The following is a 15,294-nucleotide window of genomic DNA, read 5'->3' on the forward strand; positions in this document are numbered from 1 at the left end:
GTGCTGAAGACCAGCTGACTGGTCACGTGACTGTGACTCTGTCTCACTCTGTCTGTCTGCAGGTAGCTGATCTGCAGTTTACTTAGAGTCAAACTCCACAGAAACAAAGGCGTGTCCATAGCAAAAAACTTAGAAGAAACAAAGATTATAATAAAATAAACTAAAGGAATTTAGGTCAGTGACCATATGATGCATGTACAGTGTACAATTCACATCATTTTAACACAATGTAAGCAAACCGTATACAGTGTTACGTCATTGCTTTTGTCAAAATTATTGTTTGTAACCTGTCTCCTAAATGTCTAATATTTACTATGACATGTGATCTTCATGGGTTCTATCTGGTTAAATAAAGGTTAATTAAAATAAAAATAAAAATAAATACAAACAGACATGCAAATCTCTCCACAGTCAGCAAAACCTTTGGTGGATTAATGGTCTAGTGTTATAGAGTTCATTGGAAATTGGATATGGTAACCATAAGAATGTATAAAAAAAAAAAATCCTCCTTCTTGGAATGCAAAAGCCACCATAGTTCCTAGAAAGGGAACAGTGAATAGAGAAGTTGTCCATTTCTTTAAAATCTGTTGCCTCACCATTGGATCTTATGAATATGAATAAGACTACTCAATGAATAAGACTATTTCCTATACTACTTTGAGATGTTTTATTATGGCATAACAGATAGGCACACCAGTAAGAAGCAGTCTTATGTCAAGAAAATAGTTATATGTGCACATGGTAGTGCAACAATGATATCACTAACGTAACATGGGTCAGATAGTGTGATCATTCATTAATCCTCCCATGTTTTGCTCTCTTTTACCATCTCATGGTGGCAGATCAGTGACATGGACGTCCCTTGCAGCTGATATCTGGGCTTGGTGTTCTTTCCCAAGTTCATGTCCTTCCTCCTCATCCACAGCCTGACGCTGCCCTTCTTTCTTCTTTGCCTCCTCAGCAAGTTCTTTGGTTGTTTTCTTTGTGAATAATGGACACTTGCTATCAGTATTTAAACGGTTCTCATATTACTTCTGTGCTTTACTTTTTGTTTTAAATACAGGGCTGTGATATAGTACTTGTACCCGGGACTGTTTCTTACCGTCATATTGCTTTGTAAAGAATCCTAATACTTCTCCCACCCCTGCTTTAAGAGTCTCCTTATGTTGCAAAACAAAATCGTTTTTTCCTGTACAGAAAGGGTAACATGAAAGTGTACCTTGTTGTCAGATGTACACTACACTACACTCTTGACCCCTAGCTCTGCTCAGGTACTGATCCCATCAGACACAGGGTTGACACAAGTCCAGATTTCTATCTGAGACAAACTAGCACAAATGATAGCTGCACACAAATGTGTGGATTTCTGTCTCTTAAATTACAAAGGATGAATAATAAAACATGTGAAGGAGGGTCAGATTGTGAAGAAAATTGATGCAGAAAAAAGAACACAAAGAGAAAGACTGGCGATGCAGTGGGGATTGTGCACAAATGGGCCCGAAAACAATTCTAACTGCATCGTTAGAGTACACTATTGTGGCAGACCGTACCACTGAGGAGAAATAAAACACATCATGTATAAACAAGAAGACTGAAGGAGCTCTTCAACGTGAGAGTTAATTAAGACTTTTTTATGGAGCCTTAATTGCAGCAATTTCTGAGGTCAGACAAGTCAAATTTATCTGCAGAGTGCTTTTAACTCACATCTTCACAAGCAAGTGCTTCCCACAGACAAAACAAAAGACGCACACAAAATAAACAACAATCTAAAGCTGAGAAGCAGGACAGTCATAAGGGGAGAGGGCATGAGTCCATATGAAAATAGAATATGCAGTGGTGACATTAAATAGCATTAATGAGTCAAATGTGTGCATTGGTAGTGTTGTGTGCTTTGTGGTTGTGTGGTGATGAGGGTTAACACAAAGCAGTCGTAATGATAATCATCACCATTACCATTGCCATCATCATCCCAGGCATGGCATTTCAAGAGCACCATTATCATCATTATTATAGCTAATATTACTGATGATGAGGCGTTCGTGGCCTCTTGTTGGCCCTAACTAAGGTATTGTCATGGAAACAGATGACAGAAAAGAGTACAGCTTTATTGCGTTATTCCATAAAGCTATTCTGACCAAATGGGGCTTGAATGCTGAGAGAGTCGGGGGCAGAAAGAGCAGTCAAGAGCAGAAACAAAGGAAGAAAGAAAAGTGACATAAGGTGGAAAACGCAGTGGAGACGCAGATCCACTGGTACGGAGAGTCCAAGTGATCAGCACAGAGGAATACTCTCTGATCGCTGGAGACAATGACGACAATTCACCCACACAGATGCACTTATTCAAGAGGAAATCACCAGCGCTTGGTGTATAACAGTAATGGACAGTAAACACGAGAACTGCTGTTTAAGAATAATCCACAACAGGACAATGTTGTTCATAAAATACCAGCTTCATGCTTCAAAAATGTACTTTCCAGTCTTTGTAGCACTCTGAAATTCAGTTTAAAACAAAACAATTTGCGGCTACTGCTGCTGCTGCTTGGTAAGAACACAACATTCCTATCTGCCATGCAGGATACAGGAAATGGCATGATGCCCTCTCAGCCAGCTCAACCGGATTCCATCACATGAGGTTTACACCTTGAGCTTCCTGGTGAGAGACATCACGTGTGTCACAGTTTGCGCTGGTGAGAAAATGTGTCACTTTCTAGATCCGAGTAATGTCTGCCAAACAAAAGGAAGACGGGAAAAGTCAGTAAGCTGCATTATTTTTGAAGGCTTGGCCTCAAAACACACACATCTTTATTCATCGCACTCACACTGTGAACACATTTAAGTGACACAAAGAAAGTTTTTTTTTTTTGCTAATAATAGAGTGGACATTTTGTTTTTAAATGTTTTTTAAAACTGCACAACCTCAGTCTTAAAGCACAGTGTGTGATGCAAAGAAATTCACTATCTTTGCGTTGTCTGCTTTTTGCTTAGCATTATCATATTTTGAGAGACTTACAAATACATGCATCCTTAGAAATAAACTGTGAAGTGTTCAAATTTTTTTTTTAATAACTCCAACATAAACATAACTTGCAATGTTGACCATATAGTAACAAACTGGCAGTACCACATTCTGCAAGGCATTTCTGGTAAGAAGTTATCTAACTTTACATCAGCCAACCATACACAATTATTCTTTTTTTTTTTAATTTTCATCTTTTTTAAACAGTGAGGATCATTCTATTGTTTCCTATGAATCCATGATGTTTTTTTTCCACAATAGCTGTATTTACAGGAAAGTCCCAGTTGCTTTCTTTCTCAAGTGTTTCAGGGTAGGATAACAGTGTAAAGGCGGGGTAAGGAAATACAAAGTCTCTGGTATAAAAAACATATAATGAGTTAACTTTACACCCTTTCTCAGCCTGTTTAGTGCTTCAAACACACCAAAACCTCTGAACACTGCGAGGCAGTTATTATTAGCCAGTTTGACCAAACAATGTGGAGTATGCATAACGATGCTCGCGGGGGAGATGTGGCTCACCCACACTTTTGGATGTATTTGGGTTACATGCTCTCCCATCTGTCCTTTATACGTGCCATCGTCCAACTGTGTCAAATCACATTCCTCACTTGAGACTTCTCGTCACTGTCCCCACTGTGTTCCTGCTCCTGTTCCTCTATAGACTTGTCTGCCTGGAGGTGGTTCGAGTCTGTACTGCCGTGCTGATTGTCCCGGCTGTGTTCAGAGGGAGAACACGGTCGACACTCGGAACACAAATAACTCTTACTCTGTCCTTGGTCCTGGCTGTTGAAGTAGTTGCGGATGATGTGTTTAGGCAGGCCCAGCTGAGCCGACAGAGTATGGATGGCCTCGTCATCTGGGTTTAGGCCTACGTCCTGGATGAAGCTCTGCAGGATTCCCAGGGCTTCACAGGACACTCCTAACCCCTCACCTTGCACCTCGTCCCAACCTTCAGCCTCATTGTTTTCCGCCTCTGAACACACCCTTGCGCTATCTTGGCTCACGTTCTTCTCACTGGGCCACTTGACAGACTGCGTCTCCTTAACCCTGCTCTCTTCGCTGTCTCCGGTGTTCTCACTTATGCTTTCCTGACCCACAATTCCATCCCTCACCTGCTCCTTGCTTTCCATGCACTCATTCTTCACTCCTCCAGGACAACCCCAGTCCCCTCCTCTCAAACTCCCCCCCTCTTCACGCCCTCCCTCAGCCCCGTCCTGACTGTCCCCTCTCTCACCACTACCACTGCTCCTGCTCTGTAAACATACTCTCCAGTTGAGCCCAACCTCGTCTGACTCGGCTGGCGATTCAATACATGGTTGCCGTGGAGATAGGTGCGACCCTGTCTCAGGCTGCAGGGGCTGATGGGGTTGAAGGTGGTGTTGCTGTGGCAGAGGGGATTTGTGTTGGTACTGAAGACAGGAAAAGAAATTAAGACAATTACAGTAAAAAGGTACACTTGCTCTTTTGGATTTTTATGTTTTCAACTAATTAAATACAGCTACTACTGTCCCGTGAAGTCATTTCAAAAGGCTTTAAAAATAGGGAACATCTTTGGTACTTCTATTTGTATGAACTAAAAGAATACACCATTGCTTAAAGAAATGTCCTGCTTTCATCTTTTGTGGTTTTCTAATAGAATCCCATCTAAAAGATTTTAGATGCCGCAAAAAAAGTTCGTTTTTTCTAGTGTTCTACTAAGTTTCATTGTTTTCAATGCCAGTACTTCTTAATTTGACTTTTATTTACAAGATCTCACAAGATGCTGGTACTCTGTTTAGGTCCGATTCCTTATTATGGCTCAGGATAATCATTTCCCAGGATGCACTACTGTACATGACATTCATGCGAGATTCTAGTGTTTGTTGACTTCTTGCCACATTTGTGTCCTGTGTCCTGGACACAGCATAATAACAGGACACTAAATAAAAGGTTTTGAAGTTTAAATCATTGTTGGAATTGTTTGTAACACAAATAACATGGACTAAATAATAAAATAAATAGATGTGAACAAGCACTAACATCTTCTTGTATCTTTTATGTACTGAAATGTTTTAGTAATACCTGCACACATACACGCCTCATATGGATTACTGGAGTACTGGCACTTATTTTTTCCCAAACGCTGTCTGCTTATTTTCACACACAGCATGCAGCTATTGTTACATGTTAACTGTGCATCACACGCTATAATCAAGCCATCAATCAATGCCATAGCTATGGAAACGAAAGAAAAGCAACTATTCATCATGCGTCATTGCTTAAATGCGGTAATTGTCATTTGTCTGGCATCTTTGGCATTTGTTAGGTATCGTAACTGTACTGTGTTTCCATTGCATATGTAAGATTTTCACCAAATAAGGTCACCATAAGCACTCATGACATGGCCAGCCTGCCATCAAAGTTATTTATCTTGTTTTCTTTTCTGATTGTTTATAGCTTTTGTTATAGCTTTAACATACAAGAGCCTCTTTTTTTTTTTTTTCCCTGGAAACATCTCTCAGCAAAAACACTGCTACGAACAGTCACCGTGTTACGATTATCTTGTGCTTGTCTCACCAGTGTACTGTCATTGCCAAGCAGCATGAGCTGTGCTGCTGGGCTGCCGCTCTCCTGTTCATAGATGAAGTCTCGCTCAGTCTGGGACAGGCTGAGAAATCGGCGGATCATGCACAGGTTCTCCCACAGGGTCCGGTTGTCTGGAGCGGGGTCTTCCTTCCAGCGCAGCAGCTCACACAGCCAGCCCTGCAGGAGACGAGACACTCATGAGCCGACCACATAACCCACTGTGTAGGACAAGGACGGAACATTCTGTCCTTAAACCAGAGGTCAAGATGCTTTGTCACATTTGTATTCCTGAGGAAAGCTGAGCAAAGAGCCTGCTGATATTTGGATAGCTCCTGTGTCATCAGCTAAAATCCATTAGCCATGCTAGTCAAGTAAATCCTTTCACTGTATCTATTCTATCGCGACTAATTTATGTTATGTAACTCATAACAATATCTTGATCAATATCTGTCAGTTGATCCCACAATAAGTTAAGAGAATCTAAACTCACCATGAGGCACAATTATATTGGGTAGTTTGTTTGGTATTATAGCAAAAATAGCACTTTTTTCCCCATTTGTTCACAATAGGCAGACATTACTAAACTAAACCTCTTGTCTGTTCCTTGTTTGCTACAGTGAAAGATGATCTGATGGAAAAGCTGTAAGATAATGTTAAAATGGGTGGGTTTTTTTTCCACTGGAACTGGAAGTCTTTATGCGTCAGGAAGGAGGAAACAAACACACACATTCACATGCGCACGCACGCACACACACGAGCAGATGCGTGCACATCTGGCTGTGGCCCAACTCTAGCACACAATGCCATCCAGATGCACAGTGCAGATAGAAGAGAGAGATTCACCGTGGCTCTGCCTGCCAAACAACCGGGTCGTACAGAGAGATACATGTAGAGAGAGAGAGAGGGAGAGAGCGAGAGAGAGAGAGAGAATTAGAACCCAGAGAAACACAAAGGTTAAAAAAATGGAGGCCAATGAAGGGATGGAAAAAGAACCTCAGGGCTTTTGGACCACCTGTCTGTGCTGGCATGACCGCTGAGTGACCTCTACACATCATGAGGATTAGAAACAAGAGAGTGATGACGATACACGGAGAGAGAGAGAGAGAGAGAGAGAGAGAAAGAAAGAAAGAAAGAAAGAAAGAAATGTAAATTGGAGACATGTACGAGGGGAAGAGAAAATGAGACATCTAAAATCCGCCCATTCCATGAAGGAAAATTATCTCCAAAACAAAGGCAATAACAAGCTTATGAAGCAGCCATAAAAATGAGAACAATAAACAGTCAAATCATACTTGTGTGTATGTGCATGAATGCATTTGTGTGCCGGTGTTTTTGTGCGATTGCATGTACAGTATGTCTATGTGCACAAACAAGTGGTGTGCATGTGTGTAGGTGTGTGTGTGCGTGTGTGTGTGTGTGTGTGTGGTGGCTATTAAAGCAATAATTTAGGACACAATAGCAGTGTGATGCACTGATAGTGCTCTGCAGAGTACAGCTGCTGGTTGATTGTCTGGGCTTGCCTCCACACACTATAGCCATCCTTGCTTTAAGTGCAGAGACGGACTCATCATGGGCGCTAATTTTGAGCAATCAAGCAGCGTAATGATCGGGAACAAAACGTGTGTGTTTAATACCGGACATTCACACATTCAGATTCACACCAGCAGTACCTGACTCTTGGAGACGGCCACCTTTGCAAACAGGGCCTGAGACACCTTGGCTCTCTTCATCTCGTGCTGGATCTCCCCGTAGATCGAGGAGCTGACATTGAGATCACAAGTGTCTGTCCTCAAGCCCCTGTCTGCTGTGACCGGGGACAGTCTCGCCTAAAAAAAATAAAAAATAAAGACAGACATGAAAACACAAAGAAGAAGAAGATAGGCAGAGCGAAAGATTGGGGTTTAAATGCAAGACACATTAAACTTACATTAGACTGTTTATAAAAATGGATGTAGTCTTCCACTTTGAAAAGTGAAGCCTCAAAAGTAGAACAGAGGAAGCATATGAATCCAAGTCCATGGGGAAATTAGCCCATTTCTCACTTGATTTATGTCAGTTGACATTTTTTTCTGAGGGGTAAATGGTCTCAAGTGCTACTTTAAGGTCTTCTCCTCTAGAACATAATGTCAATTTTGTAAAATATATTCCCACTCAGAGGGAAATAGACGATAAAGCACAGCACGTGTGATTGACAGCTAGTATAGTGTCAATCAAACTGCAAATGTCAAGGCTTGACAACAGGAGTTTGCTTTGCAGCTGGAAGACTCTCTATTTTATGTAAGTCGTTTATGTAACACTAAAGATGCCAGTATTTGGCCACAATAGTGGCTGTTAAAATAAATAAATATATTATTTAGCAACAGTTCTTCCACGTTACTTCTTCCCTCCTGCTCATTAAGGACAAACACATTCTTAAAGTCTGTTGCCTGACCTGTGTGGATCTTGGCGGTGTATTGCTGCAGCTGGGAGTAAATCCAGTCAGGCTCCTCTCTTTCTCCTCCTGGTAAACGCGCTCCCTCTCTGCCTCGGGGAGTTGCAAGAAGTTGTACATGGCCCTCAGGTTAACCAACAGAGACTGGGAGGCGTGTTTTGGGTCCTCCTCCTTACGTAAGATCTCTGACAGCAGGCCCTACCAAAGCCAAACACAAGCATAAAAATCAACACCTACACAGTACGCACAAAAGAAACATTATCATATACACATGTATATGAATAAAGAATGATACATGCACATATTCTCTAATTCATTCCGGCTGTAAATTGGTTTCAGGCAAATCATGACATGATTCAGTATTTTACATTACAAAACAGTGTTAAAAGCACTATATTTTAGGTGCATCTTGACATTTTTAACATACAACTCCTGAACACAATGTTTCCCCATCATCTTTATATAAAGATCAATGATTCAAAGTTCTTATATAGCTGAGTGAATTTCTCTCTGCTCATCCTAAGAGCTAGCATTACTCTGTGTGTTTCCGTCCATGCAGGAAAGGCTTTAAACTTATATAGCTTCCTTCCTGTGAGGAAATCAAGATTACATGGAGCTTCATCTTTGAATATAATATGCAAACCCTGCCTTCCAAGTGGATGCAGGGAAGCTTTATGTGAATTGTCAAATGACAAATGGTCCTCTTACATCTAAATGGCATCTTGGCATCATGCCCGACTTGTACGCTTGGCACCTTGGATTTGGCAACAAGGAAACATGGGGGTGGATAATAACTGATGACCATAATAATAATAACAATGGGCTTAGCCCATCCTTTGAGCTCCATTTCTGTGGGTGTGGTGGTGAATGGTCGATGATGGACACAGATAATGAAGCATTTTAGTGTTCTGATGGTGGAGAGAGATAAAGGATTTCGGAACAAGAGAACCAAAAGGCAGAGGGAGGGAGAGATTAGGAGAAAAAGAAGAAGATGTACTGGCAATAAAAAGATAGATTTTAAATGAACAGAACGGCTGCCAGAGTGAAAGGTGGTGAAGATGGAGAGATAGTGAGATGGAGGAAGAGGTGGAGAAGGAGACAGAATTTCTCCAGGGGGTTGTGATTATTTGGCCCAGCAGCTGCTTCATCGCTGGCACCAGCTTTGGTGCTGCAGAGAGCTGGCAGACACACACACACACACACACACACAAGCATGGCAGTAGGGGAACACTGCGGCAAAGGCCATGCCACTGTGCCAACCCCCACACACATATAATCATAGAGCACATTCATGAACTGCTGCAACACAAGAAAACACTTTCAGTAGATCATAATCAGAAGACGATTTCTGTGAAGGTTCTCAGTCGTCCAGGTGTATCGTCTGAGTGTAGATCACACGCAGACGACAGCAGGTACCTGGACTTTTCCACCAGTCAGTCAGAACGGAAGACGCCTCAATGAGATGTAAACATCAACTCAAGCAAGTCCAGTATATCTACATATCTATAGATCTATATCTACTCAGGCTGTGTACGGGGGGCGACAGTAACTCAGTGGTAGATGTGAATGGCAACACTGTAGTGTACAGCAGCTTTGAGTGGTCATACCATTTACTCTTGAAAATCAGAAATCAATAACCACATACCTGGGTCCTATTAAAAGCAACCCGGGCAAAAACGGCTTGGGAGATGCCTGCTCTCTTCAGTTCCTCCCTCACACACTGGTAGATGTCGTTCGGTATGTCACACTGACCCACAGAGGAGGCTGCCGGTGTCTGGCTTTGAGGCTCAGCTGCAGAACCTCCAGAAACTGGGCAGCTCTGTGCCTGCTGAGGAGCGTGGGAATCGGAGGCCTTGAAGACGACCTTAGCAGGAGCTCTCATCACGGGAAGGTGGTTGAGATACTGTTGCGGTGACGACGAGAGACCTTGGCCTGCTAGCATGCGGCTAACGGCATACTGCTGGTGGAGAAACTGGGCCATGACCAGCTGCTGGTTGACCATTTCGGAGCTGAGAGGCTGAGTTAACAGCCCCGGGGGCCGCAGAACACAGGGTGAGCCAGCACACAGGTTGGCTACTTCTCCTTGAGGAAAAAGATGGCCTGAGCTCTGCGCAGGTGGGCTACCTGTGATTGGCTGTTGGGTGAGGGTAATATTTGCAGACGGCTCAAGACAGCTGTCGGGCTCTGATGAGAGAAAAAGGAACGCAAAGGGAGATATAGAAGGATCATTTTCACAGCAGCCATTTTGAAATGTTTTGATAGGAAAAGCACGGACATTACTGCTCACATGCCATTTACTCTCCCTGACACTAAAGAAGCTAAATGCAACTCAGCTATCATTAATATGATTATTTGCACCTGCGATTTCCCTACTGTGACTTGTCAAAATGGCTGCCTTGCAAAGAGCCAGTTATTAACCCAATAAATAATAACAGAACATTTATACTATACTATACTATATCAGTCCAGAAAAAAATATTCCTATTTATGTTATATCTGCTGTAAATTAAGTTAGCAGCAAAACACAACCAGAAGCATCTTTTATGCATTTCCCCAACAATGTCATTTTTGTATAATTTGTGGAATTAATATGGACATGGCTGTATCACAGACCCTTGACGTTTGCAGGCTCACCTTCGAAGCATTTGTTCTTCTTGAAGTGCCTGTACCACTGACCAAATTCTTGACACTTGGCAGCCGAGGCGTTTGCATAGGAGGCACAATTTATAATGGACGATATCATGCTCTGTAAAAGAGGGAGAAAGGCAGGAGGAATTCATTACCGTTTTTCGGAGCTGCTGCCTCAGTGTCTCAGCTGTTCACACATCTGATATTAATGATCTCAGATCTGTGTTATTAAAAAAGACCCCCAGGTAAATAGGATAATAAAGACGGATGAGTGTGTCGGTGTGTGAGCTGTTTGTGTGTCTGTGCGCAAATGCATAGAGTGTGTATGCGTTTGTATGTGTTCCTTTTTTGCATCATCAAAACACTAGAGGTCATCAGAGACTATGCCTTACTGCCACCAACTCTCTCTCTCTCTCTCACACACACACAAACCTTAACCATCACAACTAAATATCCTTAACGCTAACCTAAACCCAGTTCTAACCCTAAAACCAGGTCTTAACCCCCCCCAAAAGGCCTTTAAAGAAATGAGGACTAGCCAAAATGTCCTCACTTCCTATGATTTATAAATGGTTTGGTCCTCACAAAGCTACACATCCAAGAACACACACACACACTTTTCCCCCAAAGACCGTCCTGTGCAATCTTTACATCTGATTACACCTATCATCTTCTCATATTTATTTTAATTTGCTTCTAGCAAACAAGAGGGAATAAAGAGGGAGACGGTGGAGGAGAGAAGGGGGGAGGAAGTGCCTGACTCCAGATCTTAACCCTGCACAGAAGGGAAGAATCTAAAGAAGTGATCGGGAGCACTTCCCCCTTATCATGCTGTAGATGTCCTCATCACCCTCAGGCTAAATAACAGAGAGAGACAACGCTGATTATTCATATTATTCACAAAGAGAGGCCTTCCCCAAATTCTGCAAGACTCATGTCTGAATTTGTTTAAATCAACGCACAAATACTGAAGAAGATCAAGTTTGGATGTTACCGCTGAAAGGCTGCAGAAAAAGCTAAACACCAGTGTAAGCAACGGAGAGACAGACAGACAGATTGAGAGGCAGATAGATTGGCTGTATGCAGAATCAAGACAAGACAGAGTGGGTTTTTAAGAGATAGCCATCTCTCATTATCTGTCCCTCACTCCCTCAACCTGCCCCCACACCTTATCTATCTCCACATCTGGACTTGTTGTCCATTTAGTGGACCACACACTTATACTGTGTGTGAGTTCTATTGTGTGCAGTGTATGCTCCTGTGCTGTGTGTGAGTGTGTGTGTGTCTCATACCTGGGACAGAGGACACTTTTGAGCCAGTGTGCTCTGGTTCATTTCCTTAAGGAGCTCCTTCAGGGCGTTTCTCACTGTGGTGTGAGTCCACTGCTCGGGTGGCAGGTCTTCTAGTTTGCGGCAGCTACACAAAGAGTAAAGTCAAAATAATTGTTGCGGGTATTCCAGAAATTTTGCCCTGCACTTCTATTCTTTTATGACTTTTAAAAACTCAAAATCCTCTATGAATCTTGGAACGCTGGATCCCTTAAGTCCCATGATGAGATTTCTGAAAGCTCCCTACAGAAGACAGTATATTAGTGTGGACTGTTGTGTGAACAATGTGTAGAAAATAACCTGAACAAGTTTCCAACGCCATGTTTGAATGTCTTGAAAGGAAGACATGTGTGCACAGTTTTTTTGTTTTGTTTTAAAGATTCATGTATTCATTATAAATGAAAGAAGGCTTATTTCCATTCATGGCCCCACTGTTGTGCCTCATGATTCACTGTCACACCATCATTAATTCACCTATGGGACTTGTTCTCCTCTACTAATAATCTAATAATGAATCTCTATCATACTAACGCCAAACCACAGATATGGCACAGCTACTGTATAAGAAAACTCTTTTTACACGCTGAAGAGGAAATCATTTTTATCATCTTGCAACATTATAACGCTCATCAATATTCATTCCAACAAACATAAAAAGTCTATCATAAAATGTAATTCAATAACATTAATATGCTGTATTAAAAAAGACGAAGATGACGGCGATAGTGAACAGTCGTATCGCTCTTTGCTGGAGTGATAAAATCAATTTTGCTTGGGTTTGATTTGGTCCATGCCCTTTGGTTATTTAATTAATTCACTGATTCATTGATTTGTTCAAACTAGGAATGATGGCTTGCTGTTGAATCCTTTCAGCAGCAGCGTTCTGAGAAACGCTAAACTGTCCAAGACAGTCAGTCACACTCAAGACTTCCATTCAGGAGAAATATTCGCTCCTACCAGTGCAGCTGAATTTTAAGGGTGATGACATGGTGAATGTCCTGCAGCATGTCAGCCACTGTGGCATCAGGAGCATCTGTCACAAAAGACAGAGGCACAGGATTCCACCTGCCAACCTGGATCAGACCTGGACACACAAACACACACACAGAGTGGAAACCTTAACTTTAAGATGAACTTTAATCATGTCCCTGCCTTTCTTTTTGCATGTGTGTTCGCACATGTACCTTCAGCCTGTGCCGCAGAGCTGTGAGAGTAGCCCAGAGCGACCAGGGCCATCTCGATGAGCTGGTTAAACAGCAGATCTTTCCTGATCAACACGAACTCTGCATGTCCATCTTTCTTGTCTCCCTCCAACTGGTTTTCACCGTTCTCCACCACACAGAACACTGGCAGCAGGCTCCCTGACGTAACGGAGACAAATGATTTCATACAGCACAGCATACATTCAAGAATCCACCTCATGACATTATTTTTTTTAAACTTCAGAAATTGCCTAACTTAAAGCTGCAGTGCGTTGTTGTTGTTGTTAATCTTATCACAGTTTTGTGTGGAGCTGATTTTCGTCATTATGTGAACTAAATTGACAACAGTTTGAATCAAACTGACATGCTTATATTTGCAAAAGTTACGCACTACAGTTTAAATCAAAAACTGAATAAAAAAGTATTGGGCTCCACTTTTGTATTTGACCCCTGAACCTTTCACCACATCCGTCCATTTTACCTTTGCTGTGCCAGCTCCTGCCCTGTTTCTGGGCTAGGCAAGGGTTGACGGCCACAGGACTGCCCCCCTCCTGCCTTCTCTCCTGGGCCGAAGGTCCTGCTTCATTTTGTTCCGGTCGAGCCAGCTTGGCAGGAGTTGGCCTGGGGACTACAACTGGATCACTGCCCTTACGTTTCTTGGCTCCATTACACAGGGAGTCCATCTGTGGCCTCGCACTGATACAGAGACACAGTTGCTTCAAAATCAAATATGCCAGGTATCCGCTAAAAAAAGCAGCTTCACGGTGGTCAACAGTTACTCTACGGTGACCTTTTATTTAATCCAAAGATGTGAAGCGAAACTTGGGGTTTGTATTAACTTGCATAGAGATAAAGATGTTTATATTTGATAGAAAAAACTGGAATGGACACAGTCAGATCAACAAATTGTTGCCTTTCTGGTGCATGGTTCAAGCCTTTCAGGAGGGGAATCTGTATGATATATCTGTGTGATAAGGCAAGCCTGTATTACACCACCTATTACTTTTGCACTGATTTGAGAAGCGTTCTTATTAAAATAAATGTTTTCCTTAAACAAGAATTCAATGGGTTAAATGGGTTCATCATTTCTGGACAGTAGCCTGAATGTACAGCCTTACAGATGTGTAACATCTGTCTACAGTCATTCACATGTCTGTGTCTAACAAGAAAAATGATATAGAACACAGATTCGACCTGCAAGTAAACACACACACACTCTGATCTGACGGATATCCGGAGCAGAATTAGTTGGTGACCTTCAGACAGATGCAGCGATAAGCATATTAACCCTCCGAGTCCAGTAAAAGTCCACAGTCAGTGCCACAGCACAGTTTCTCATAATAAAGCTGCTGTCATCTCCAGGCGCGCGCGCTGCTTCTAAAAGTGACAGTGATTCAGTTCATCCTCAGCCGCGCTGATGGTCCCACGTCCGATTCTGACGCCGAAGTTTGATCGAAGCGAAACCAACCTGTTTCAGCCGACGCCAAAGAGCATCCTCGCGCTGCCATCACACATCAGCAACCTCTTTCCCACAGACACAAACCATATCCACATGTTACACGCGCTCCCATTGAGATCAGAATGAGGAACAGACCTGTTTGTCTCGACGGTTGAATCCTGACAGTGCGTCCTTTTTTTATTTTATATTTTTTTTTTACTACAGTGATCTGTACAGTCTGTTTAACATCAACATAATGTCGTGTTTACTGTCCCGGCAGTAAGTCCCCTGTCGTTCACGAGCGCGCGTGCGTACCTGTCGGTGTAACGGTGCCAGGTCAGTGTAAGTTCAGAGGGACCGAACATCCAGAGAGCAGCGGTACATGCTGCTGCTGCTCCTGCCGTGGTTCATCATCAAAGCCCGCAGAGAACAATGCTGGAGGAACATTCCCCATCAGATACAAGGCTTCTGCACTGACACCCGTATTACAGCGGTTGTTACACTTCAAAGCCCTGTGCGCACGCGGAGGGAGAGAGAGAGAGAGAGAGAGAGAGAGGGAGGGAGGGAGAGACCCTCCCCACTCTCACTGACTCATAAATAGGCTACAGACCCAGCTGCATTAGCATATGGTGTAATAATGAATTCACCAGCGCGCTCCGTAAATGTATTAAATGTGACAATTGCGC

At 42.7% G+C, this 15,294-nt stretch overlaps 1 protein-coding gene across 3 annotated transcripts; it reads right to left on the reverse strand.

The window, feature by feature from the left end:
• Positions 1-2,084: 2,084 nt before the first annotated feature.
• satb1a (SATB homeobox 1a) lies at positions 2,085-15,091 on the reverse strand. 3 transcript variants are annotated; one of them, XM_044015230.1, is made up of 11 exons: positions 14,924-15,091; positions 13,652-13,866; positions 13,153-13,329; positions 12,926-13,052; positions 11,933-12,056; positions 10,647-10,758; positions 9,658-10,196; positions 8,013-8,210; positions 7,252-7,407; positions 5,573-5,758; positions 2,085-4,425 (listed from the first exon to the last, which is right to left on the reverse strand). In XM_044015230.1, exons 1-11 carry the CDS (start codon positions 14,971-14,973, stop codon positions 3,607-3,609), a joined length of 2,703 nt encoding a protein of 900 aa, XP_043871165.1. In that variant the 5' UTR covers positions 14,974-15,091; the 3' UTR covers positions 2,085-3,606. The 3 variants fall into 3 exon arrangements, with proteins under 3 accessions (XP_043871165.1, XP_043871167.1, XP_043871166.1); XM_044015232.1 differs by lacking the exon at positions 14,924-15,091 and adding an exon at positions 14,427-14,913; XM_044015231.1 differs by lacking the exon at positions 14,924-15,091 and adding an exon at positions 14,387-14,913.
• Between the last annotated feature and the right edge of the window lie 203 nt (positions 15,092-15,294).

Source organism: Solea senegalensis, unplaced genomic scaffold (assembly GCF_019176455.1).
Source record: "Solea senegalensis isolate Sse05_10M unplaced genomic scaffold, IFAPA_SoseM_1 scf7180000013113, whole genome shotgun sequence".
In the NCBI taxonomy this organism is placed as follows: Eukaryota; Metazoa; Chordata; class Actinopteri; order Pleuronectiformes; family Soleidae; genus Solea; species Solea senegalensis.

Coding starts and splice junctions, on each gene's coding strand:
- satb1a (XM_044015230.1), bottom strand. CDS start 14,973: ATGTTCGGTCCCTCTGAACTTACACTGACCTGGCACCGTTACACCGAC. Junction 13,867..14,923: donor TGGCACCGTTACACCGACAG/GTACGCACGCGC, acceptor TCTCTGTATCAG/TGCGAGGCCACAGATGGACT. Junction 4,426..5,572: donor TTGGCAATGACAGTACACTG/GTGAGACAAGCA, acceptor TCCTGTCTTCAG/TACCAACACAAATCCCCTCT.